We start from the raw sequence: 26,246 nt of genomic DNA, 5'->3' as shown, positions 1-26,246 counted from the left end.
ACTATAGTTAATGACATTGTAATCTTGAAAAACACATCAGATGTTAAGTGTTCTCATTACTAAAATAACTATGTGAGGTAAAACATTTGTTAATTAGCTAGAGTTAACCATTTCACAATGTATATATATTTCAAAACATTATGTTGTACCTGACAAATACAGTTTTATCTGTCAGTTGGATCACCTGAGGTCAGCAGTTTGAGACCAGCCTGGCCAACCTTGTGAAACCCCAGCTCTACTGAAAAAAAAAAAAAGCCAGCCGTGATGGCAGGTGCCTGTAATCCCAGCTGCTCAGGAGTCTTGAGGCGGGAGGCTGAGGCAGGAGAATCGCTTGAGCCCAGGAGGTGGAGTTTGCAGTGAGCCACGATCGCGCCGCTGCACTTCAGCCTGGGCAACAGAGCAAGACTATCTCAAAAACTAATAATAATAATAATAATTGGAGGCCGGGTGCAGTGGCCAACACCGGTAATCCCAGCACTTTGGATGCTGAGGCCAGTGGATTGCTGTCAAGCTCAGGAGTTCGAGACCACCCTGGGCAACATGGTGAGACCACCTTGCTACTAAAAAAAATAAAATAAAATAAAATAAAATAAAATAGCCCTACGTGGTGGTGCTCCACCTATGGGTCCCGCTACTCCTGAGGCTGAGGCAGGAGAATCACTTGAATCCAGGGGCAGAGATTACAGTGAGCTGAGGTCGTGTCACTGCACTCCAGCCTGAGTGACAGAGCAAGACCCTAGCTCAAAATGATAATAATTTGAATATTGAAATATGGAGTGATTTAAAGGTAGATATGGATTAATTACTTTTGTAGACTCAGTTTTAAAAATCTAGCACATATGAGGTATATTTTCTCTTTTCTTTTTTTTTTTTTTGAGACAGTCTTGCTCTGTCGCCCAGGCTGGAGTGCAGTGGCGCAATCTGGGCTCATTGCAACCTCTGCCTCTTGGGTTCAAGCAATTCTCCTGCCTCAGCCTCCCACATAGCTGGGATTACAGGTGCTCACCACCACGCCCAGGTAATTTTTTTTGTATTTTTAGTAGGGATGGAGTTTCACCATGTTGGCCAGGCTGGTCTGGAACTCCTGACCTCAGGTGATCCCCCCATCTCGGCCTCCCAAAGTGGAAGTATATTTCCTTAGATGTATTTTCTCACCATGTTGTTTGCTACTTCATTTAGCACTAACTGATATGACTGATTTGATAGGGAGAATCAAAATTACAATTTTTTTTTTTTTCCTGAGATAGAGTCTAATTCTGTTGCCCAGGTTGGAGTGCAGTGGTGTGACCTCGGCTCGCTGCAACCTCCTCCTCCCAGATTCAAGTGATTCTCCTGCCTCAGCCTCCCGAGTAGCTGGGATTACAGGCGCCTGCCACCATGGCTGGCTAATTTTTGTATTTTTAATAGAGACAGGGTTTTTTGCCGTGTCGGCCAGGCTGATCTCGAACTCCTGGCTTTACGTGATCCGCCTCCCTCTGCCTTCCGAAGTGCTGGGATTACAGGCGTGAGCCACCGCACCTGACCAGCCAAAATTATAATTATCTTTGCTCTGGAAATTTGGTTTCTTTGGTACATTTCTTTTGCTACATACTGTGTCTGTCTATTTTATAGTTACTTTGTCATAATAAGATGCATAAATTCAGATTCCATAATCATTAGCAAACGATGTTTGCCATACAAATTAAAGATGTTCTAGTCATTGTTTTTTGTCCTTGTGTGGTTATCGACAGTTATAGGATTTGATGTAAGATTTATAAAGTTGTCACTAGCTATGAGAACTTTACAGCGATTTCAGAAAGACCAAAGAGTTCTTTCCTACTGTCACTGAGAACATCTTTTCTTTCCCATGGTAAACCCATCATCTTTCCTCTTGGTCCAGCTCTTTCTACCTGCACATTTTATTGTTTCACTTAGACTATCTCACTTGATAAGTCTGTCTCCTATTTTAGTTCTTGACTATGTATGCCAACTTACTTCAGTATCCTGCCACTGAAAAATTTCTTGACCATGCCTCTCATAGTTACCCAAAGCCTCAATCTTGATGAAGTAAAGGACCAGTTTAGGTAAACTTTTAAAAAATACACGAATGGCTAACATTTATTGAGTGCTTATGCTGTGCCAGACATTGTTCTAAGAACCTTTAAGTGTTGCCTCATTTAAGCCTCATAGCAACCCTGTGAAAGATAGGTACTTTTAGGGGAGGAGGCTTTCCCTGAACCATTATATTAAATGAATCATACAGTAAGTTAGATAGTACCAGTTACTTAGTGTCTTAGTCCATTTGGTCAGCTATAACAAAATACCATAGACTGGGTAGCTTATAAACAACAAAAATTTATTTTGCACAGATCTGGAAGCAAGACAGTCCAAGATAAGGGTGCTCATATGGTAAGGTTCTGATGGGGGCCCTCTCCCAGGTTGCATACTTCTTACTGTGTCCTCCTATGGCACAAAGGTAAGCTGGCTCTCTGGGATCACTTTTATAAGGGCACTAATCCCAACAATGAGGGTTCTACCCTTATAACCTAATCATCCCAAAGGCCCCCACTTCCTGCTACTCACATTGGTGATTAGGTTTCAATATACGAATTTTGAGGGGACACAGAAAATAAGCCCACAGTAAGTATTAGCTGTTGTTGTTATCAACTAACATGGTATCCTTATCTATTTCATCCCTTTCATTTTCTGTGCCTTTTATGGCCATCAGACTGAATTTGTTTGTTACTTGTGAATAGACTATGAGGTCCGTGAGGACAAGGATGTTTTTGTATTCATGGTTGTATTTCCAGCACTTAGAACAGCGCCTGCCACAAAATAAGTGCCCAGCTGTTTTTTAAATGAATGACTGAACCCCATTTTGCTCAGATAAAACAAAACCACTAGGTGGTTAATAGCATACCCAAGGCCATTCAGATGAAAGTGATAGAGCCAGATAGGATTCAAACCTAGGAGGTCTAAAGCCTATACTCTACACAAGTGAAGCTCCAAACACTTTCTTTTAGGTACCATATACAGTCACCTCTCTAGTCTCGGTCACTTGGTAATTTATCCATGCATCCAGTGGTTTCCCATCCGTATTCCCTTACTCTTTTTGCATTTCACGTGAACTCCATCTACCGTCACCTCTCCAGATCTTTGGTGCAACTCATTGAATCAACCTGAGGTTATCTCCCACTCATTAATTCACCCACTCAGTCAGCAAGTATTTTATTAAGTGCCGCCTATATGCCATATCCAGACTTATATTTTATTCGGCCACCTCTTTTATTATTTGTCTTCAGCTTGCATTATGCTTGGTTGTCAACGGCTTTGCTTCTTTTTAGATGTAAGCTTTATATTATAGAAATGTTGGCTGATTCGTGACAGGCTCTCTAGTGTAACAAATCCAAATTACAGTTCTAGGTGCACACAGTTTGGGTTTTGAATTCCAGCCTTACTAAATTCCTTAACTTGTTTATTCCCTGATTTCCTATAGAATGATAATAGTATTTATTCCATGGAATTATTGGGAGGATTTATCAATGTATGTAAGCTCATACATGCCTGGTATATACTAACAATATATTTACTATTTACATATTATTTTATTTGTAGCTGTACTTACTCAGCACAGTATTATTATTTTTCTACTTCCATGGTGCTTAATGTAGTTTTGTTGTGGTTTTCTAGTTTGACTGAAAATGAGGAAGATTAAATTAGTCATTTTCCTGAGTTTGACACATAATCATCATTGATCCCTGGAAGGCCACTGTTTATATAATGTATTTATTCTTTTTATTCCTATAGCTCATTCCCTTCTTCCGTTTCTTAATGCAAACATTTTAATGTTTTGTTTACGTGTATTGAGAATGTGTATCTTTTATTTTAACTTTACAGAAATATAAATTGTATGCTTTGTTTTTGTTCTTATCTCTTTTTCTACTCAGCACTGTTTTTGAAATTATCTGTTACTTTGTGTACATCTAGTCGTTTGCTTCCAACTCTTATATAATTTTTGTGTGCATCTACCAGTCTATCTACTCCTACATTGCTAGGCATCCAGATTGCCTCCAGCTCCTTGCCAACACATGCAGCATTAGACATTTCTCTTCTGGACCTCTGCGAGCATGTTTTGACATATATAAACGTCTGCTTCATTTAAGTGTACTGCCAGGTTCTCTCCAAAATAGCTATCCTGCTGTATATTAGTGGAGTTTTTTCTCTATCAAATGAGCACTCAGGATTTTCTGCTTGAAGACCCCTTAGGAATAAGATGTTTGCTCTCAAATATATCAAGAAATACCTATTGTAGAGTTAGCCTTCCATAATTTATTGAACCTAAAGCACCTCTATTGTAAGATTCATCATTACATGCATTGCTAAGGTTAAAAACTGCCAGTTAAATTATTAAGTGCCTTAGATTGTAAAATGCATTCCAATTTTAGAGATGTTACAATATGAGAAAATGTAGGTCTAGAGTTGATGAAAGAATATTTTAAAAATATTAAAGATATGTATATGTGCATTAATGTGTGTGTGTGTGTGTGTATGTGTATGTGTATATATATATTAAAAAAAACATCCCCTGGGAATACCACCTTAGGCAAACAGCACTACACACATTACATATATATTTTTCACTTATTTATGTATAAATGAGTATGTGACATTTCTTTTTATGTTTTAAAATAACACCTTTATTCGTGTGTGTTATTATATGTTTAGTTATGTCTTGTCTTTTGTCTGTATGTGTGAAGCACTCCAGATGAACAGAAAGTGCTACACTGTTTCTTGTGAGCCTTGATTCTAAAGCTAGTATACTCCACCGAATTTTGTCTCTCTGGTCGATTGTGAGGACTCAGAAGTATATTGGACTCCTGGTGTTAGACCTATTTGTTTTTTGGTGTTTCAGTGAGGTCCAGCTCTAGAAGAAAGCAAAGAAAGTTCATGGGATATTTTGAAATGAACAGGGTCCGCAAAATCCTAATGAATCTGGTAACACCACATGGTCTTTGGTTCAAATCTGTCTGGTCACATCCTCTCTGAATTTTTAAGCAAAGAAGAAAGGGGCTCAATTTGGTAGTGCCGCCATATACTTTTTTCTTTTAATTTTTTTTTTTTTTTTTTTTTTGAGACAGAGGCTCACTCTGTCGCCCAGGCTGGAGTGCAGTGACATGATAGCAGCTCACTACAACCTTCACCTCCTGTGTTCAAGTGATTCTTGTGCCTCAGCCTCCCGAGTAACTGGGACTGCAGGCCCGCACCACCATGCCCAGCTAATTTTTGTATTTTTGGTAGAGATGGGGGTTTCACTATGTTGGCCAGGCTGGTCTTGAACTCCTGGCCTCAAGCGATCCACCCACTTCGGCTTCCCAAAGTGCAGGTGTGAAGCCACTGCACCCAGCCATGCCATACACTTTTTAGCCTGGGCAGGAACCCTAAAGCCTAGGTCTTGAAAGAATGGTATTTTTAGTTGGTCATTCATTCACCAAAGCTTATTGAGCATCATTTGCTAACGTTATGAAAAATACATTTTCGTCACTAGACTATAACTCCATGATAATGGTTGGAAGTCACAGGAAAAGTAGATTTCTGCTCAACGTAAACCTGTTACTGCTATTAACATTGAAATGGCCTTATCTTAAGTTTCTGAGCTTCCTGTCATTGGAAGCATTTAAGTAGTCCTGAATAGTCAACTGTTAATAAATAATATAGATATTTCTATTTTGGAAAGAGATTGAACCAACTGCCCAGGGCTTCAGGGATTAAGTTCAGCAGTTAATACCAGAGACTTGGAAAATGGTGGTTGCTGGTAACAGAGACCTAGAAACCACGGCTTAAGCAAGAGAAGGATTTTGTTTCTTTGGTATAACAAAAATCCAAAAATAGGTAATTTAGTAGACCTCATATGATTACTCCTTGATCGCATTAGGAACCCAGGCTCATTTCAACCTCAGCTATTTTTAACATGCGCTTTTCACCTGAAATCGTAAGATAGCTCATCTGCCTCCAATAGTGTGTACATGTAACAGACAATAATAAGGAGAAGAGTAGTGGAAAAGGGGGCATGTGCCAAATGAGTCAATCCTCTTTAAAGAGTTCTTCCAGAAGTTCAAGCCAGTGGCCTCAATTGACTAATATTAAATAGCATGACCACCCCTTCCTACACAGGATAGGAAGCTAACTGGACATGTTGTTACTAATAAAAACCAGAGTATGTTAGAAAGAAGGGAAGGTTTGATGTTGGGAGGCAAGTAAGTTTTTTCTTCTACCCATCAAAATCTTTTTAGTTAGAAAATATTTGAATCTAATGTGTCCCACTCCATTATGGCAGCAATACAAATGTTTATGGATACATGGCTTTATGTACTAGGAATAGTCTTGGCCATATTCATTTGATTTCTCCATGTCTAAAAACAGAACAAGCAGATCCAGGAAAACTTTAAAAGCACTTCCCACTCAGCTGCTTGTTAACTGAAAGAATGTAAAAAAGCTACTCAGAAGAGTAGCTGTTCGGGCCAAACTTCCTGATACTAGAGAATTGTTAGCTTTGCACTTTTATTTCCATCTATTGCTGCCTAGATTTCCTTCCTTATTGTACTTCTTTATTCCTTTCCTCTTCTCTGTTCTTGCCTTTCAAATTTTTAGACAGGGTCTCACTGTGTTACCCAGGCTGGAGTGTGGTGGCATGATCACAGCTAACTGCAGCCTCAAATTCCTGGGCTCAAGCAATCCTCTCATCTCAGTCTTTTGAGCAGCTGAGACTATAGGCGTGCACCACCACACCCAGCTAATTTTTTTTATTTTTTGTAGAAATAGGGTCTCACTATGTTGCACAGGCTAGTCTCAAACTCCTGGCTTCAAGCAGTCCTCCCACGTTGGCCCCCCAAAGTGCTAAGTTTACAGCTTGAGCCACAGAATTGAGTTCTTTCAATTTTTTAAATGCCCCAAACTCTTTTTGTTTATCTGTCATTAGAGATCTGTGGGTTCCTTATTACCTGGGAAATGGATGCATTTCCCAGCTTGTCCCTGAGGTATGGGAGTTAATTTAGAAGTTAATTGAAATTGTAAAAGTTGAAACCCTGAAAAAAATGTGGTTATTTTTTTGTTTTGTTTTTTGTTTTTTTTTTTCCTTGTGATACAGGTTGTTTCTTATCTGAAATGCTTGGGACCAGAAGTATTTCAGATTTTTGAATTTCTTTTTTTAAATTTGGGAATATTTGTGTTACACCAGTTGAGCATCCCAGATCTGAAAATCTGAAATCCAAAATGGCCCACTGAGCGTTTCCTTTGAGTGTCATAGTGACGCTCAAAAAGTTTCAGACTTTGGAGCATTTTGAATTTCAGATTTTAGGGTTTGGGATGCTCAACATATAGCAGTATCCTTGATTTGGGAAATAGTAATTATGAAGAATGTGTTTATTTTATATTTTATTTTGATTTAAGTTATTTATTGAGATGTTGCTGGATGTATGCCAATGAATATGACAGAGGTCCTCTTTTTTATGGCCAAGACAGAAAATATTTTACGCTTTATAGGCTACCTGTGCCCCATCAGATTTTCCTCATGGGCTGGATTTAGCCCATCACCATTTTTTAACTCTTGCTTTAGACTATAGTCAGAAAAGCTATTGGCAAATTTTAGCAGTTAGAGTTACATGTCCTGATTTCTGTATTCAAAATGGCACTAAAATAATAGACTAAGGGCGGACAAGACAGAAGCAGAAGAGTTATTAGGTTGTTGCCTAATGTTAGATTCCTGTTTTTGGCTTATTTAACTGGGGCCATTTATAAGAATGGAAGGCTGGGAGAAAACTGATCTGGGAGGGAAAATACATAAATAAGTTCAGTTTTGAAGATGTAACTTATAGATTCCTAAATGTAATTGTCAGTTAGAGTTTAGGAGGCATCCATCACACACACACACAAACTCACACAGATAGGAGTCCATCACATACACACTCTTAGGTAGGTAGGTAGGTAGATAGGTAGATAGATAGATAGATAGATAGATAGATAGATAGATAGATAGATAGAAAGATAGAAATATACATCAGCATATAGGTGACACCTCAAGCCATGGGTTTGTATGATATTTCCTAGGGAGAATAGAGGGCTATAAAGTAAGTCAAAGGGGTAGTCCAACATTCAGAAATGATGTAGCGGAAGAGAAACCAGCTGAAGAGCCTAGAAAGCTTAAGACTATTTAGTGAGTTAATAAAATTAGAGAAGAGTATCATGGAAGCTAAAAGAGAGTGCAAGCCATGCTGTCAAATAAGATAAATATGTAGGAAAAAACAATGGACAGGGCATTATGGATTCTAACAAGAATAGTTTCACTGGAGTAGTATGGGGTAAAAACTATATTGCAGTTTTGCTCTGAAGACCAACAGAGAAATGGTGCTGTAGCAAAGAGAATGATGTGATCAAGGGAGCATTTGCTTGGCGATAGAATGATTCGGTAGAGAAGAGGGACTTGACGATGCAAGAGGAGGGGTTCACTTGCATATATTATGGGTTGGCTGTGAAATTCATCTATTTTTGTTTGTTTGTTCATTTGTTTTAGACAGAGTCTTGCTCTGTTGCCCAGGCTGGAGTGCAGTGGCACGATCTCGGCTCACTGGAAGCTCCACCGCCCGGGTTCAAGTGATTCTCCTGCCTCAGCCTCCCGAGTAGCTAGGACTCCACCTCGCCCGGCTAATTTTTTGTATTTTTAGTAGAGACAGGGTTTTACCATGTTAGCCAGGATGGTCTCGGTCTCCTGACCTCATGATCCGCCCACCTCAGCCTCCCAAAGTGCTGGGATTGCAGGTGTGAGCCATCGCACCCGGTCCGAAATTCATGTATTTTAAGGGGCAAACAGTAATTGTCTTGGTTGAAGCAAAGGGAATAAGGAATTTTCTAAATAGACTAAGAGCAAAATCCAAGTGCTTGAGAAAGCACAGCATACTTGGGGGATGGCAAGCACTTATTTGGGCTGAAATGGAGTTTCCTTTTAAGCTAGCGACAAAAGTGGTTGACTAGATCAAGAAATACCACAGTATTACGCCACCGTGTTTAGAATTTATTCTGAAGACAGGATCCTCTGAAGAATTTAAAACTAGGAAAATAATTTGTTTTTTTGAAACGGAGTCTTGCTCTGTCACCCAGGCTAGAGCGCAGTGGTGCCATCTCTGCTCACTACAACCTCCGTCTCCCAGGTTCAAGTGATTCTCCCGCCTCAGCCTCCTGAGTAGATGGAGCTACAGGGGCCCACCACCACACCCAGCTAATTTTTGTATTTTTTTTTAGTAGAGATGGAGTTTCACCATGCTGGCCAGTCTGATCTTGAACTCCTGACCTCAAGTGATCCGCCCACCTTGGCCTCCCAAAGTGCTGGGATTACAGGCCTGAGCCACCGCACCCAGCAGAAAATAAATTTTTGAGCATTTTTTAAACATAAGATAAAGGAATATAGATTTGGAGACTGACAAAACTGGTGGCAGGAGGCCGGGCGCGGTGGCTCACGCCTGTAATCCCAGCACTTTGGGAGGGTAAGGTGGACTGATCACTTGAGGTCAGGAGTTCGAGCTTGGCCAACATGGCAAAATCCCTTCTCTACTAAAAATGCAAATATTAACTGGGTGTGGTGGGGCCTGGCTGTAATCCCGGCTACTGGGGAGGCTGCAGCAGGAGAATCACTTGAGCCTGGCAGGAGGAGGTGGCAGTGAGCCAAAGTTGTACCACTGCACTCTTGCCTGGGTGACAGAGTGAGACCCCATCTCAAAAAACAAACACAAAAACTGAAGGCAGGAAAACCAATGAAGAAGCTCTTATAATAGTCCAGGTGAGAGATGATAAGGGTCTAACTGAAGATTTTTCAGTAGGTATTAAAGAGGATGATACTGTTTTGACAGCTATTCATGAAGTAAACTCAACAACAAAATACTGATTTCTGATCAGAATCAGGAGTTAGGGAGAACTAAGGTATCAAACACGAGTCAAGTTTTTTTGTGCTTTTTTTTTTTGTTGTTGTTGTTGTTGTTGTTGTTGTTGCTGTAGAGGCCAGAGATACGGGGAATACAGGATTAGGTGAGGTTGATTATTCCTTTTGTTTTGGATGTTTATAGCATCACCTTTGTGATGATCCATTGAAGATGTATAGTAGTCAGATACATAGATCTGGAATATAAATTCAGTGCCTGGCTTGGAAATAATTACTTGAACAAGGCACCAACATGAAATCCCAGTGGTCAGTGAGCTTCTCAGTGAGAATGAATTAAGAGAGAGGAAAAAAAAAAGTCTTAATGACAGCTTGACCAAAAAAAAAATTTATGAGGCAGCAGTTTCAAACTATAGCATAACAGTCTTTGTGGATACAACCATTTTTAAAAAATCTCAACCCTATTTTGTGTTCTGTTATTGTTGTTTTGAGATAGGGCCTCTCTCTGTTGTCCAGGCTGTAGTGCAGTGGCAAGATTATGGCTCACTGCAGCCTCAATCTCCTGGGCTCAAGCAGTCCTCATACCTCAGCCTCTGAAGTAGTTGGGACTATAGGCACACACCACCACATGCAGCTAATTTTAAAAAATTGTTTTGTAGAGATGAGGTCTCACATTGTTGCCCAGGCTGGTCTTGAACTCCTGGGCTCAAGTAAGCCTCTCATCTTGGCCTCCCGAAGTGCTGGAATTATAGGCGTGAGCCCCTGTGCCTGGTGCCTTTATCCATTTTTAGCCTGTTTCTTTTAAGTGTCTTTAAAATATGTTTATTATTGAAACTGAAATTTTTTCTTTATGACAAATTTGAAAATTGAACATGTAATTGATCTTTTTCTCTTTATTAAGATTGAAGAGTTGGAGGAGAAACTTAATGACGCACTTCACCAGAAGCAGCTACTAACATTGAGATTAGACAACCAATTGGCTTTTCAACAGAAAGATGCCAGGTAAGAAACGGTTTTTTAAAAAAACGATATCTAGTTAGCAATTAAAAGTAATTTTATTGCCTGTTCATGTTTGTGATTGTAAGCTAAAATAGAGAAATTTTAAGTCAGAGATAGCAATAATTTTTACACCTAGACCACAAAAAAAGTAGGATACTTGATACAATGCATAAAATACAGAAAGTCAAAATTCAACATTCATTCAACAAACAATTGGTCAGTATAAACCATATATGATAAAGGAAGCTCTCTGAACTGACCACCATTAACCTTTCTTCTTTTACTCAACATACTGATTGATTCTCATGGCCCTTTGGGCTTTCCTGGCTTGAAGTACTTTCTATTATTCCTGCATACTTTCTCTAGCTCAGTTGTGGGCTTATCAAGCTTAAATATGCCTATGGCAATTATACTTATGTAATGTAATTAAAAATTATATAAACAATCAAATTCTTTGGAAAGGTTCAATAAAAGGAACTAAAAAAATTATGAAATTAAATATGGCTGGGCGCGGTGGCTCAAGCCTGTAATCTCAGCACTTTGGGAGGCCGAGACGGGCGGATCACGAGGTCAGGAGATCGAGACCATCCTGGCTAACACGGTGAAACCCTGTCTCTACTAAAAAATACAAAAAACTAGCTCTGCGAGGTGGCGGGCGCCTGTAGTCCCAGCTACTCGGGAGGCTGAGGCAGGAGAATGGCGTGAACCCGGGAGGCGGAGCTTGCAGTGAACCGAGATCGCGCCACTGTACTCCAGCCTGGGCGACAGAGCGAGACTCCGTCTCAAAAAAAAAAAAAAAAGAGAGATTAAATATAAGCAACACAAGTTTTAAGATTGAGAGCAAATATCAAATCCATAAAAGATACCTTCATTGGTTTCTTCCTAAGTATCTTTTAGGATCTCATGCCATTGTAAAGAAATTGAACTTGGATTTACACAAAATCAAAGCATACCTCTGTATTCAAAGTATCTGGATCCTATGTAAAAATGTGAATGTTTAGTTCTGTGTTTTAGTTACAGGTAAATGTGTAAAATAGGTATGTTTTCCCTTTTTAAGATTTTACTAAACTAATATTGTAAAAAATTATCAGACCTTTTTATCAGCCACTATTACATTAGATTAGTGGACCTCAAACTTTAGTATGTATCAGAAACACTTGGAGGGCTTGTTAAAAAAGACTACTGGATCCCACCCTCAGAGTTTCTGATTTGGGAGGGGTCCTGAGAATTTGCATTTTTACCGGGTTCCCAGGTGATGCGGATGGTGCTGGTCCAGGAACAATACTTTGAGAACCACTGTATTCGATTATAGGTCTTCTACTCTAATTCTATAAGACACCTATCAGATTCAGTGATGCTGTTGAGAGGGCAGTTAGGAGTCTATTGTAATAAGATATCTGATGGTGGTTAAAAAAAAAAAAAGAAAGGTTGGATTCTGAGTATATTTTGGAGGCAGAGCTGATGGATTCAGTGTGAGGCTTAAGAGAAAAGGGGGAATCAAGGATTACATCAAAAATTTTGGCCTGAACAAATGAAAAAATGGAATTTCTGTCAGCTAAGAAGGAGCAAATCATGGTAGAAAAAGTTTTTGTGAGTAAAAAGCAGGAGTTCAGTTTGGGACATGTTAAGTTAGAGTTTTCTTGTTAGAAATCCATGTGGAGGTATATGAAAAGTCTGGTCTAGAGGTACAAATCTGGGGATCATTAGGGTATAGACAGTATTCAAGTCATGAGACTAGATGAATTCCCCAAGGAAGAGTGCATACAGACAGAGAAGAGGACCAAGTACTCCAACATGAAGACAGAGCAGAAAAGGAGACTGAGAAGGAACCACAGTAAAATAGAAGAAAAATGAACAATATGGTGTCTTGGAAGCCAAGTGATGAAAATGTTTCAAGGAAAGAAAAATGAATTGTATCAAACTCTATCATTAGATCATGGATGAAAAGAGCTAAGAACTGATCATTTGCAATTTAGATGTCATTGTGATTTCATTAGAGACAGTAAAAATATGATCATCATGGGTTTAAGAGGAAAGGCTTTGGAGACAATAAGTATAGACAACTTTTGAGCAAGTTTGCTCCAAGGGGTGGCTAACAAAGGGGGAAGTACAATGAGGTCAAGAGTTGTGGTTGTGTTTGTTCATTTGTTTTAAGATTGAAATAACAGCATGTTTGTTAATGGGATTGATACAGTAGGGAAGGGGAAAATCAGTGATGTGATTTGACTGTGTCCCCACCCAAATCTCATCTTGAATTATAGCTCCCATAATTCCTACATGTCATGGGAGGGACCTGATGGGAGGTAATTGAATCATGGAGGTGGTCTTTCCCATGCTGTTCTTGTGATAGTGAATAAGTCTCACAAGATCTGATGGTTTTATAAATGGGAGTTCCCCTGCACAAGCACTCTTGTCTGCCACCATGTAAGATGTGCCTTTGCTTCTCCTTTGCCTTCCGCCATGATTGTGAGGCCTCCCCTGCCACGTGGAACTCTGAGTCCATTAAACCTCTTTCCTTTATAAATTACCCAGTCTTGGGTATGTCTTTTATTAGCAGCATGAGAACAGATTAATAATGTCAGATTGTCCCTTCATGATCACAGTCTTTCAGTAGACAACTAACAATAATGTCTGCTACATGTATTCTTTGAGAATGATGAGTATGTGCAGATTACTGTTTTCATCACCTCATTGGTTGAGTGAATACTTTATGGTGGTTCAGTGTTACCATCTTAAAGAGGTATCCTTGAAGCATCAGGATAAAAGGGAAATGAAAATTAGTAAGTAAAGTCCTTGATGTTTAACATTAAACCTTAAGCAGAAAAAATGCATAATTTTATGATTTGAATTTCTAAAGTTATTCTTTAAGAATATCAATTCTCTGTTTAGTAATTTATATGGCTACATATTTAATAATTAGTATGGAGTTGTCATTTCATATTTAACTGGTTACTATGAGTAAGCATTTTGCTGGAGTAAGTAAATAATACTGTCAGGCTTCTCATTTCCTAATTTTATGTTGATATAAATAGGAAACTGTGAGAAAATTAAATCTCAAAGACTTTTTCAAAGCCTGCCATAAATTCTCTCTAATGTAGCAAATATCAAGAATTAATGAAACAAGAAATGGAAACCATTTTGTTGAGACAGAAACAACTGGAAGAGACAAATCTTCAGCTAAGAGAAAAAGCTGGAGATGTTCGTCGAAATCTGCGTGACTTTGAGTTGACAGAAGACCAGTATATTAAGTTAAAAGCTTTTCCTGAAGATCAGCTTTCTATTCCTGAGTATGTATCTGTAAGTATCATCCATTTTTAACTACAGCATATATTTTCAGACTAGAATTTACCATTTATGTAGTAGCAATTACTTTTGAAGTACCCAATTGATACATTATTTTATGGCTATGGATGGTGAATGGTCTTGAGATCCAAATTTTAAAGGATCATGACCATTGATCTCCAAAGTCAAGCATAAATAGGTTTTGAAGTTAATGACTGCATAGTCCATAGAAATGAATTATCATGAACTGGTGGTTTCTTACATTCTCAAAATGAAAAATTATAAACAACAGAGTAGTTATTGCCAGGGGTTGGTTGGGGATAGTGGGAGAGAGGAGTTGGCGTGATTATAAAGGGATAGGATGAGAAAGAACTTTGTGGTGAGAGATTGGCTCAAGATCTTGAGCTGGTTACACAAATCTGGAACAGCTAAGATTAATCAATGGCAGTGGTCTCAAATATTTTGGTGTCAGCATTCATTTACACTCTAAAAATTATTGAGGACCCCAATGTGTGTTTTTTTATATGAGCTGTGTCTATTAGTATTTACCATACTAGAATTTTAAACTAATACATTTTTTAAACACAAGAATATATAAGTACACAATTCCATTGGCCTTAAGAGTGATAATGTCATCATATATCATGTAGCCACTGGCAAACTCCACTGAACAGTCATGAGAGAATGAAAATGAAACAGGGAAAAAATCTTAATAATTACTAGGAAAGTTGTTTTGATCTTGTGAATTCCCTGAAAGGATCTCAGAGTGGCGGGCAGGCCAGAGTCCAGAAGTCCCAAAACCATATATTGAGAACTGCTGCTTTTTAATATATAGATGTCATTTTACCCTAAGAGGCTTGAATTTTTTCATCTGTAAAAAGGAATAACAGTGCCTTTCTTTTGGGGATAATTGTAAAGACTATGACTGTGTATGTAAAATGTTTATGAGCATAGTGCTTATAAGATAGTAAACACATAAAAATGTTACCTATTGTTTTTCCTCTAGTGGTGGTTGCTATTCTTGGTTCTCATTGGGAAAAGATTTTCAGATTAGTGATGTCTGATAAAATGAAGTTCCTTTTTTGTTCAGCTGTTTTTTTTCTTTTTAAGGCTCAAATACAGTTTTTCTATCCAAAGTGTACTGTCCAAAACAAATACCTCAAATTCTGTTTTTGAGGCTTCATTTACAGTAGATATAGAGTATCACACTGGTGGCAGTTACACATATTTTTGCTGTTTGTTTTCTTAATATTCCTTCTTACATGTTTTCTTTTCACAAACAATATTATCGTTAACTAATTTAATTATATGCAGATTCGTTTTGTTGAAGGCTAATATTAAGATTTGCCTCTTACCAAATAATGGTATTCTTGTAATACAGTCATATGTTAAGGAGTTTCGGACTGCATGCCTATATGAGAAATAGCCCCTAATTACTCTCTCCTAATTTGCTGATGATTTCTTAGTTTTATAGGACCTTGTCAGATGGAACACTTTTTTTTCCTGAGATAGGGCAGGAAAATTCCTCTGAGAGAAGTATATGTGTAAAGAGAGACCTGAATTAAATGGAAGTAGTGACGTGAAAGATACTTCTTGTTCCATTCTGATTAGACTTCCACTGCAGGGACAGCAGTAAATAAAGCTTTGCCAAGAGCCTGGGATGAAAATAAAGAAAACGCTTTACCTCTTCATCAAGTATTTATTGAGTGCTTATCATATTTTTAGGCACTGGAAATAGAGCAGTGTATAAACCAGACAGAAATCCCTGCCCTCATGAAGCTTATGTCGAAGTGGAGCAACACAGCCATTAACTTAAAAGTTAAATATGTAGAATATCTGTTTGTCAAAGGTGCTATAGAGAAAAGAGCATGGGTGAGAAATAGGTAGTGCTACTTTAAATTTGGTAGGGAAATCAGGGAGGGCTTTAATAGTAAGGTGATATTTGGTCAGAGACCTATAGGGAGACAAGGCATGAGCCATGCATTTATATGGGGGAAGAACTTCTCTAGCAGAAGAAACAGCAAGAGCAAGACTCCTGAATATTTGTGATATGTTCCGGAAGTTTACAAGCAGATAGTGTGGAGTGAGCAGTAGTAGATGAGTAGTAATGGAGTGTCAGTAGAAGGGAGGAAGGACTGTCAAAGATAGGAAGTTATAAATCATCTGGCCCTTGAGGGAAGTTAATTGAACATTAAGGCTTGATAGAAAGTATTAGTGGCTAGGTTCCATTAATGACTGTCTTGTTGTAGTTTTGTAAGCATGTCTCTTTATTACTGATAAGTGAGAGCACTACAAATTAGCAAATTTTAATCGTAATTTGGATTTAAGACTGCTTATTAATTTAATTTCTTTTTCAAGGTTCGGTTCTATGAACTAATGAATCCATTAAGAAAGGAAATCTGTGAACTACAAGTGAAAAAGAATATCCTAGCAGAAGAATTAAGTACAAACAAAAGCCAGCTGAAACAGCTGACAGAGGTTTGTATGGTTTTGATTGCTAGTGGGAAGAAGCTTCAACTTTTTCTATAGAGTCCCTGGGGTTGGTTGGGGATAGTGGGAGAGAGGAGTTGGCGTGATTGTAAAGGGATAGGATGAGAAAGAACTTTGTGGTGAGAGATTGGCTCAAGATCTTGAGCTGGTTACACAAATCTGGAACAGCTAAGATTAATCAATGGCAGTGGTCTCAAATATTTTGGTGTCAGCATTCATTTACACTCTAAAAATTATTGAGGACCCCAATGTGTGTTTTTTTATATGAGCTGTGTCTATTAGTATTTACCATACTAGAATTTTAAACTAATACATTTTTTAAACACAAGAATATATAAGTACACAATTCCATTGGCCTTAAGAGTGATAATGTCATCATATATCATGTAGCCACTGGCAAACTCCACTGAACAGTCATGAGAGAATGAAAATGAAACAGGGAAAAAATCTTAATAATTACTAGGAAAGTTGTTTTGATCTTGTGAATTCCCTGAAAGGATCTCAGAGTGGCGGGCAGGCCAGAGTCCAGAAGTCCCAAAACCATATATTGAGAACTGCTGCTTTTTAATATATAGATGTCATTTTACCCTAAGAGGCTTGAATTTTTTCATCTGTAAAAAGGAATAACAGTGCCTTTCTTTTGGGGATAATTGTAAAGACTATGACTGTGTATGTAAAATGTTTATGAGCATAGTGCTTATAAGATAGTAAACACATAAAAATGTTACCTATTGTTTTTCCTCTAGTGGTGGTTGCTATTCTTGGTTCTCATTGGGAAAAGATTTTCAGATTAGTGATGTCTGATAAAATGAAGTTCCTTTTTTGTTCAGCTGTTTTTTTTCTTTTTAAGGCTCAAATACAGTTTTTCTATCCAAAGTGTACTGTCCAAAACAAATACCTCAAATTCTGTTTTTGAGGCTTCATTTACAGTAGATATAGAGTATCACACTGGTGGCAGTTACACATATTTTTGCTGTTTGTTTTCTTAATATTCCTTCTTACATGTTTTCTTTTCACAAACAATATTATCGTTAACTAATTTAATTATATGCAGATTCGTTTTGTTGAAGGCTAATATTAAGATTTGCCTCTTACCAAATAATGGTATTCTTGTAATACAGTCATATGTTAAGGAGTTTCGGACTGCATGCCTATATGAGAAATAGCCCCTAATTACTCTCTCCTAATTTGCTGATGATTTCTTAGTTTTATAGGACCTTGTCAGATGGAACACTTTTTTTTCCTGAGATAGGGCAGGAAAATTCCTCTGAGAGAAGTATATGTGTAAAGAGAGACCTGAATTAAATGGAAGTAGTGACGTGAAAGATACTTCTTGTTCCATTCTGATTAGACTTCCACTGCAGGGACAGCAGTAAATAAAGCTTTGCCAAGAGCCTGGGATGAAAATAAAGAAAACGCTTTACCTCTTCATCAAGTATTTATTGAGTGCTTATCATATTTTTAGGCACTGGAAATAGAGCAGTGTATAAACCAGACAGAAATCCCTGCCCTCATGAAGCTTATGTCGAAGTGGAGCAACACAGCCATTAACTTAAAAGTTAAATATGTAGAATATCTGTTTGTCAAAGGTGCTATAGAGAAAAGAGCATGGGTGAGAAATAGGTAGTGCTACTTTAAATTTGGTAGGGAAATCAGGGAGGGCTTTAATAGTAAGGTGATATTTGGTCAGAGACCTATAGGGAGACAAGGCATGAGCCATGCATTTATATGGGGGAAGAACTTCTCTAGCAGAAGAAACAGCAAGAGCAAGACTCCTGAATATTTGTGATATGTTCCGGAAGTTTACAAGCAGATAGTGTGGAGTGAGCAGTAGTAGATGAGTAGTAATGGAGTGTCAGTAGAAGGGAGGAAGGACTGTCAAAGATAGGAAGTTATAAATCATCTGGCCCTTGAGGGAAGTTAATTGAACATTAAGGCTTGATAGAAAGTATTAGTGGCTAGGTTCCATTAATGACTGTCTTGTTGTAGTTTTGTAAGCATGTCTCTTTATTACTGATAAGTGAGAGCACTACAAATTAGCAAATTTTAATCGTAATTTGGATTTAAGACTGCTTATTAATTTAATTTCTTTTTCAAGGTTCGGTTCTATGAACTAATGAATCCATTAAGAAAGGAAATCTGTGAACTACAAGTGAAAAAGAATATCCTAGCAGAAGAATTAAGTACAAACAAAAGCCAGCTGAAACAGCTGACAGAGGTTTGTATGGTTTTGATTGCTAGTGGGAAGAAGCTTCAACTTTTTCTATAGAGTCCCTCAAGATTTGTGATAAGGAATATAAAAGTCAGTGATTGAAAAATGGGACTATGGGATGGTGACTGCTACAGTTCTTAAGTAATGGGAAGGAGGTTAAATTGGAAGTAGTCATCTTAAAAATTGACAAGACAAGTCTATGATATTGACGTATCCCATAGTTGAGCTTTTATTGTTGCAAGTCATTTTTATAATCAACTGCTTTTGAAATCCTAATATGGGCTATACCTGAAAATTGCTGTATATACTCAGATGATGCATATGCACGTAAGTATTTAATAATTTGTCTCTATTTTTAACATCACTTTGTCAGGAAATTTAGGCAAGAAACAAGAAATGTAGGCCAACGTATGTAGGGGATCTCTTGCGGGTGCCATAAGAAAGAAGAAAAAGAGAATACTTTTACTTTGAACTAAAGTGCCTCATAGGTTCTGGTTTGCCTAAGACAGCTGCCATTATTCCTGTGAATAAATATTAATAGCACCCCTTTATTTTCAAAAGTATCTCAGCCTAGACAATGAATATGGTAATCATAAATCAACATTTACATAGAAGGGTGGACTAATCATTAACTTGATTATATTATTGACCAGATATCCTAGATTACTCTTGTATTTATAGTCTACTAACAAAAAAATAATGGTAGATTGATTCATTCTACCATGTAACAGTTGGAAATGGGTGGCTGTTTTTCTTCAAAGATTTCATTCTTCTAAAAGGAAAACTCTTGTAGTTTACAAATGAGGTCTGCTGTAGTTCTCCATTACAAGTTAGCCTTGTTTGTGATATGAGATGGAGCTACTGTCCTTTTATTACTTACGTGGCTTCTTTGTCAAGTGCAGTTAACTCTCATAATATTTATTCTGAGCATGTGTACTGATACTAACATTAACCCCAGTGATGTGCATGGTGCTGTGCTAGGTGCTTGCAGTGAACCCAAGAGAGGCAATGCCTGCCCTTCTAGAGTTTACTTTCTAGCAGGTTAGAATTAGAACATTAGATGATATTTTGACACTCTCATTTACTGTGTGACCATAACCAGGTCATATAATGTTAACTGTTCTATCAAATGGAGAAAATAATACTGTTTGTTCATTTATTTAATTGCATTGCCTATGTTTCCCTTTCAGAGTAAAAACGTGATTTTAGCAAAGTTGCATACAAACATTTATGTCCTATTTTAAGGGCAGTTTTTATCAATGATATTATCCAGAAATAGATAATTATAATTTAATTTGTATTTTTAATGCTCTACTTTGCTGCACTATTAGTCCTAGAGAGAATTTACTTAAGTCTTGCCGTAGATTCAATATTACAGACCAAACAAGAAGGCTCAGCTTCCTTCCTCTCCTCTGAGGAGCTGTGATATCAGCAGGAGCAATTAGAGGGGCAGATGTGCCCCCCACTCGAAACTTCAGTTGTTTTCTTTTCTTCTCTTAGCATGTCATATTGTGCAGGTAAACTGTTTTGCACATTTAGAAAGATAGTTCAATTTTTTTAAAAAAATTCAACTGTAGTCAAAATAGTAGAGAACAGAGAAGGCCTCAGTTTGGCCACTTTGTGATTTTGCAGCCTTGGGCAAATCATTTATACTCTATTGCAGGATGGTTTTGGTGGTACAGGGGTTATTGGGGAAGAGGCAGTTAGACGAGGTTTTAGAGTTGGTTCTACACACCTTATAGTACCTCAGCATCCCTCAAGGACTTCTTATTGTGTAGTAGGAGGGCTGGAGGAGCTCTCTATCCTTGTTTTTATCAAGCCACCCTTTTTAAAATAACTTTAATATTTGGGATTTCTCAAGAAGCGTGATTTCTCTTGAACACAGATAACTCAGACCATCCTTAGAGTTTGTGGTTTTTCTGCTCTGTCAAGGACCTGGTACAGGTCAACTTGCCAAACACTAGAAAAAAGGTAAATATTTTTAAATAAAAATATTTTTAAATAAAAAGCAAAGCCAGTATCATTAAACAGCTTTATTTATTTATTTAAACAGGAGTCTTGCTCTGTCACCCCCGCTGGAGTGCAGTGGTGCCATCTCTGCTCATTGCAACCTCCACCTCCTGGGTTCAAGTGATTCTTGTGCTTCAGCCTCCCAAGTAGCTGGGCTTACAGGCATGCGTCACCACGCCTGGCTAATTTATGTATTTTTAGTAGAGATAGAATTTCGCCATTTTGGCCAGACGGGTCTGGAACTCCTGGCCTCAAGAGATCCACTGCCTCAAGAGATTGGCCTCCCAAAGTGCTGGGATTACAGGCGTGAGCCACCGCACCTGGCCAAACAGGATGTAGTAAACAATAAATAGTAGTACTCAATATTAAAATAAATGTCACATATTCTGGAGTTTATTTTTTGAAATGGTTCGTTAAATTATTTACTGCTATTTATTTGAGGAATTAAAAGACAGTTTCTCGTCTCTGCAACATAACAATTAAAAAAAAATTCAACTGTAGTCAAAATAGTAGAGAACACAGTCCTGTCTCCCATCTTAACAGCTTCTCCCTCCGTAAAATAGGGATGATAACACGTAATACCTACCACACATCATTATTATAAAGAATGAAATTCTTTCAATAAATGTTTATCCTGCATTTACTATACGGCATGCATTATTCTTGGTACTTGGGATACCTTGTTAAACAAAGCAGTAATCCCTGCTATCATGGAGTTTATATTTTTAAAGGATATCTGTGAGATGTGTATTGTATTTTAAAAGGGAAAGCAAACAATAGCAAATCATGTAGTGTGACAGAAGTTGATAACTGCAATAGAAAAAAGAAAAAAATAGTTCAAGATAAGGTGAATTGAGTGCTATATGGAGAGCAGGGAAGAGAGCATTGTCAGAATTGTATAAGGTTGGCTAGTAGGTCTCATTAAGCAGCGTGTAGAAGTTTACAAAGCCTTGAGGAAGTGAGAGAGAGAACAAGGCTGTCTTCCTTGAGACAGCTCAGGGAAGAGCTTCTAGATAGCAGGAACAGCCAATGCAAAGGCAAGGGGGTACTTTGGTATTTGTGGAAGATTGAGGAGCGTAATATGACTGGTATGCTTGAAGGGAGGAGGAGAATAGTTGTAGTTAAGATCAGAGAGGTAATGAGTCTGTTGAGGTCATCATACAGACTTCGATTTTAACCTAAAGAGAAATGAAAAGTTGCAGGATTTTGGAAAGAGGTCTGACATAATCTGACATATACAGTTGACTGTTGAACAACATGGGTTTGAACTGTGTAGGTTTATTTACACATTTTGTTTTTCAATAGATATACTGGAAAATTTTTTGGAAGTTTGTGACAATTTGAAAAAACTCACATATAAACTATGTAGCCTAGAAATATAGAAAAAATTTAAGAAAAAGTTATGTAATGAATGCATAAAATACATGTAGGTACTATATTTTATCATTTACTACCATAAAATTTACACAGATCTATTATCAAAAGTTAAAATTTATCAAAGCATGCATACAAACACACCTTACATGGTGCTATTTTCAGTAGAAACAAATGTAACAAATGTAAAGATGCAGTATTAAATCATAACTGCATAAAATTAACTGTAGTACATACTTTACTACTGTAATAATTTCTTAGCATCCTCCTGGCTATTCTGGTAGACTCAAGGGTTTGGGATATCCGCTTAAAACACTGTATGATGCTAATCATCCCCACGTGAGCAGTTCTCCAGTAAAATGTGAATCACAATAAAAAGTGATTTCTTGCAGTTCTGGCATATTATTTTTCATCATGTTTAGTGCAGGACTGTAAGCCTTGGATAACACCATGGGAACAATACGAAGTGTCACCAGTGATGCTGGAAGAGCTCTCAAGCAGCAGAGAAAATTTATGACATTGTAAGAAAAAGTTAAATTGCTTAAATTGCAGATTGAGGTCTGCACCTGTTGGGTTGCCCTTTGGACAGACCATTAATCTTGTAAACAGATTATGTAAAACTTAGAGCATCCATAATACAGTACAGTTCTGTAAATGTATTTTCTGAGGATTTTTTAAAAATATTCTTTCTCTAGCTTTTATTGTAAGAATACAGTACATAATACATATAATATAGAAAATATTTGCTAATAGACTATATTATAGTAAGGCTTCCAGTCAACAGTAGGCTATTTGTAGTTAAGTTTTCAGTGAGTTAAAAGTTACACATGGATTTTTTTTGACTGTATGGGAGTTGGTACCCCAACCCCTATATCGTTCAAGAGTCAAGTCTATTTAAGGTATCATTCTAGTTGGTACATAGTAGACCGTCAACAAATGTTTCATTTATTGAATTTTTTTTAATGAGTATTTTTAAACTTTCCTATTGTCCTGGATAATGTTTTTTAAAGAAAGTTCTCTCCTGAGAATAGACTGTAGAGCTGTAAGTGTGGAAACAGAGAAACTTGTTAAGAGGTTGTTGTAATCTAGGTGAGAGATTATTGTGTTTCAGATCCAGATGGTAGCAAGGGAAGTGGTAGATTCTGGATTTATATTAAAAGTGGAGCCAATAGAAAAAAGGTAGAGTCATGAATTGGATGGAGGATGTTAAAGAAAGATAGGAGTCAAATTAACTCTGAAAAATGTTGGTTTGAATAACTGGAAGGATAGATTTCTGTTCAGCTGAGATGGGTAGATTGTGAATGAGGCTGACTTGAGTGCAAAAGAGTGTGGATCTTAGACATGTTGAGTTTGAGAGATCTGTTAGATGTACAGTCAAAGATATGTGGATGTACAGGTGGTGAACTTTAGAAGATAAACATTCAAGAGTCATCAGCATAAAGATGACATTTAAAGCCAAGATGAGATTACTAAAGGAGAGTGAGTGCAGAGAAGAGAAGACGACCATAGCTTGAGCTCCAGGGCACTTCAACGTTGCAATGTGGGAGAGAGAAGGAGGAGTTACCAGTGAAATAGGGAAATTAAGAGAATTTTATGTCCGGGAAATCAAAGGGCAAAAGTTCGTCAAGGAAAAGAGAGTGACTAGCTGTTTCAAATGCTGTTGATAGGTACAGTTAGATGAAGACTAAGAATTGACATTGTGTTTAACAAGGTCATTGAAAACTTTGTCAAGAGTAGTTCTGGAGGAGGGATAGGGTCAACAGTTTGATTACAGTGTTTGAGAGTGAATGGAGGAAATGAATTGGACATAGAGTATAGACAATTCTTTCTGAGTAACACTACTGTGTAGAGGAACAAAGAGAGTTGGCAATTACAGGAAACATGGAGTCAGGGAAGGCTTGTTTTTTGTTTTTTTTGTTTTTTCCCTTAAGATAGGAGAGATCACAACTGATGTATTTAAAATCACATTGTAACCGTAAGAATTTTCTCATTGTCCACAACAACAGAAGGACATTCATGTAATTGTTAACTAATAATGTAGGCAGTACTGTTGGATACCCAGTTATAACTATGTTTAAGGCTCCCCACTTTAGTATCCATGTAATAAAAAGAGTCATTTTTTTATTATAATACATGTTTCTGTAATTATGATATTTGGGAAAACTATTAGAACACAGGGGTGTTTGTTGATTGAATTACTCCTGATTAATTCTGTGGGACTTTCTTAATATCTAGATAGTGGTTTAAAAAATAATAATTTAGTGAAGTGAGATAATTTATCTCTTAATAGCTAGAGTTTTAATTATGTCACAAAAAGTTGAATTTCGATTTAAAAAACAACTGAAGAATATATTTGTAAGTGGGTAAGGAAGATAGAGAATGTTATGATCACTAGAGGAGGGTTTACAAAAAGATCTGGGTTATTTAAATGGGGCTGGGGGAAGTTGAAGAGGTGATTGGACACTGTCAGGTTACTGAGGTTCAGTTGTCATCAGTGAGAACCATTGTCTCTAGGACTTTTAAAACTAATCACAAACCCCTAATTTATGAAAGTGCTAAATGAAATTGTCAGTTTTTCAGTTGAAGGTTTCTGTTTTTTCTCTTGTTACTTGGAATGTTCTTATCTGAGTGTTTTTTACCCAGTGGTATTTCATGTTTCTTTCCTCTTCAGTCTGTGGGCTGTGTATATATACTTACTGTTGGCCTGAAGCAGACAATAAAAACACAGAAATGCCCATCATATCCAAAGGAAGTAGCAAGAAAATTTCGACTTTTCCAATGGTGTCATTAATTTTAAGTTTCTTGACCCAAAAGAGTAAATTTTCCTTTTAACTGTAATAGGAGAAAAAGTAATATATTTTCCTCACCCGTTGCGAGGTTTATGGCTGAGACCCCAATAATAAAAGAGTAACAAGAGAAAAGCATAACAAATGTATATATAAATTTATATGTATAATTTAATATAAATTTTACGTGACATGGGAGCCTTCAGAAATGAGAATTAAAAGACCCGGGGAAAATGTATTTTTGTGGATAGTCATGCATAAGTATGATTGGAAGACAAAAGAGTATGATCTGATGGTAATCAACTGGGAGAATTTAGCAAGGCTTGTTTGTTCACATTCTTCTTGGCCTGTGTGTGTGACATTCCTTCCCATTGGGTATAGGGCGGGACACCTGTCACCTTAGGGGAGAGGGGAGGGAGAAAGAGAGTGACCTTCCTAGGTTTGATGACCTGCCTCAAGGGAGAAAGGGGAAAGGGAAATTTTCATTTCTGTGGCCCACTTCAAGAGAGATGGGTTGGGAGAAGGTCAGGGAGACCCCCCTGTTTCTGCAGTTTTCTTAATTTTCCTTCAGGTTAAAATACTCAGTATGCCAGGGTGCCATGTTTCAAGGTGTCTGTTCTAAGTCCTTACAGAGGAATGAATATTTTATTTTGTAGTGAGTAAATCGAAAATATATCCAGTGAAAATGTGTTCACTGATTCTAAGTTTTCCTAAATTTGACAAATAAAAGGAAGTGTTACGTTGTTCAATAAGCAGTAAGATACACTGCCATAGTATGTTTTGGGAGAAGGTCCGTGATATTAGTAGCTGCAACCACTATAAAGTTACTAGATTTTTTTTTTTTTTTTGAGTCAGACTCACGCTCTTGTCACCTAGGCTGCAGTGCAGTGGTATAATCACGCCTCACTGCAACCTTTGCTTTCCGAGTTCAAGCGATTCTCCTGCCTCAGCCTCCCAAGTAGCTGGGATTACAGGCGCCCGCCACTACACTCGGCTGTTTTTTTTTGAGATGGAGTCTTGCTCTGTCGCCCAGGCTGGCGTACAGTGGCGCAATCTCGGCTCACTGCAAACTCTGCTTCCCAGGTTCACGCCATTCTCCTACCTCGACCTCCTGAGTACCTGGGACGACAGGCACAAGCCACCATGCCCGGCTAATTTTTTGTATTTTTAGTAGAGACGGAGTTTCACCATG

At 37.7% G+C, this 26,246-nt stretch overlaps 1 protein-coding gene across 1 annotated transcript in view; it reads left to right on the top strand.

The window, feature by feature from the left end:
• Positions 1-26,246, top strand: part of PIBF1 (progesterone immunomodulatory binding factor 1) — a 287,209-nt gene that overhangs the window by 1,959 nt on the left and 259,004 nt on the right. The window contains exons 3-5 of the mRNA XM_011972020.1: positions 10,803-10,903; positions 13,999-14,197; positions 16,541-16,660. Coding sequence (XP_011827410.1) covers positions 10,803-10,903; positions 13,999-14,197; positions 16,541-16,660 — 420 coding nt within the window. The remainder of the gene's footprint in view (positions 1-10,802; positions 10,904-13,998; positions 14,198-16,540; positions 16,661-26,246) is intronic.

Source organism: Mandrillus leucophaeus, unplaced genomic scaffold (genome assembly GCF_000951045.1).
Source record: "Mandrillus leucophaeus isolate KB7577 unplaced genomic scaffold, Mleu.le_1.0 Scaffold126, whole genome shotgun sequence".
Taxonomy (NCBI): Eukaryota; Metazoa; Chordata; class Mammalia; order Primates; family Cercopithecidae; genus Mandrillus; species Mandrillus leucophaeus.
The sequence above is the reverse complement of the archived record's forward strand: the minus strand, read 5'-3'. Positions and strand labels throughout refer to the sequence as shown.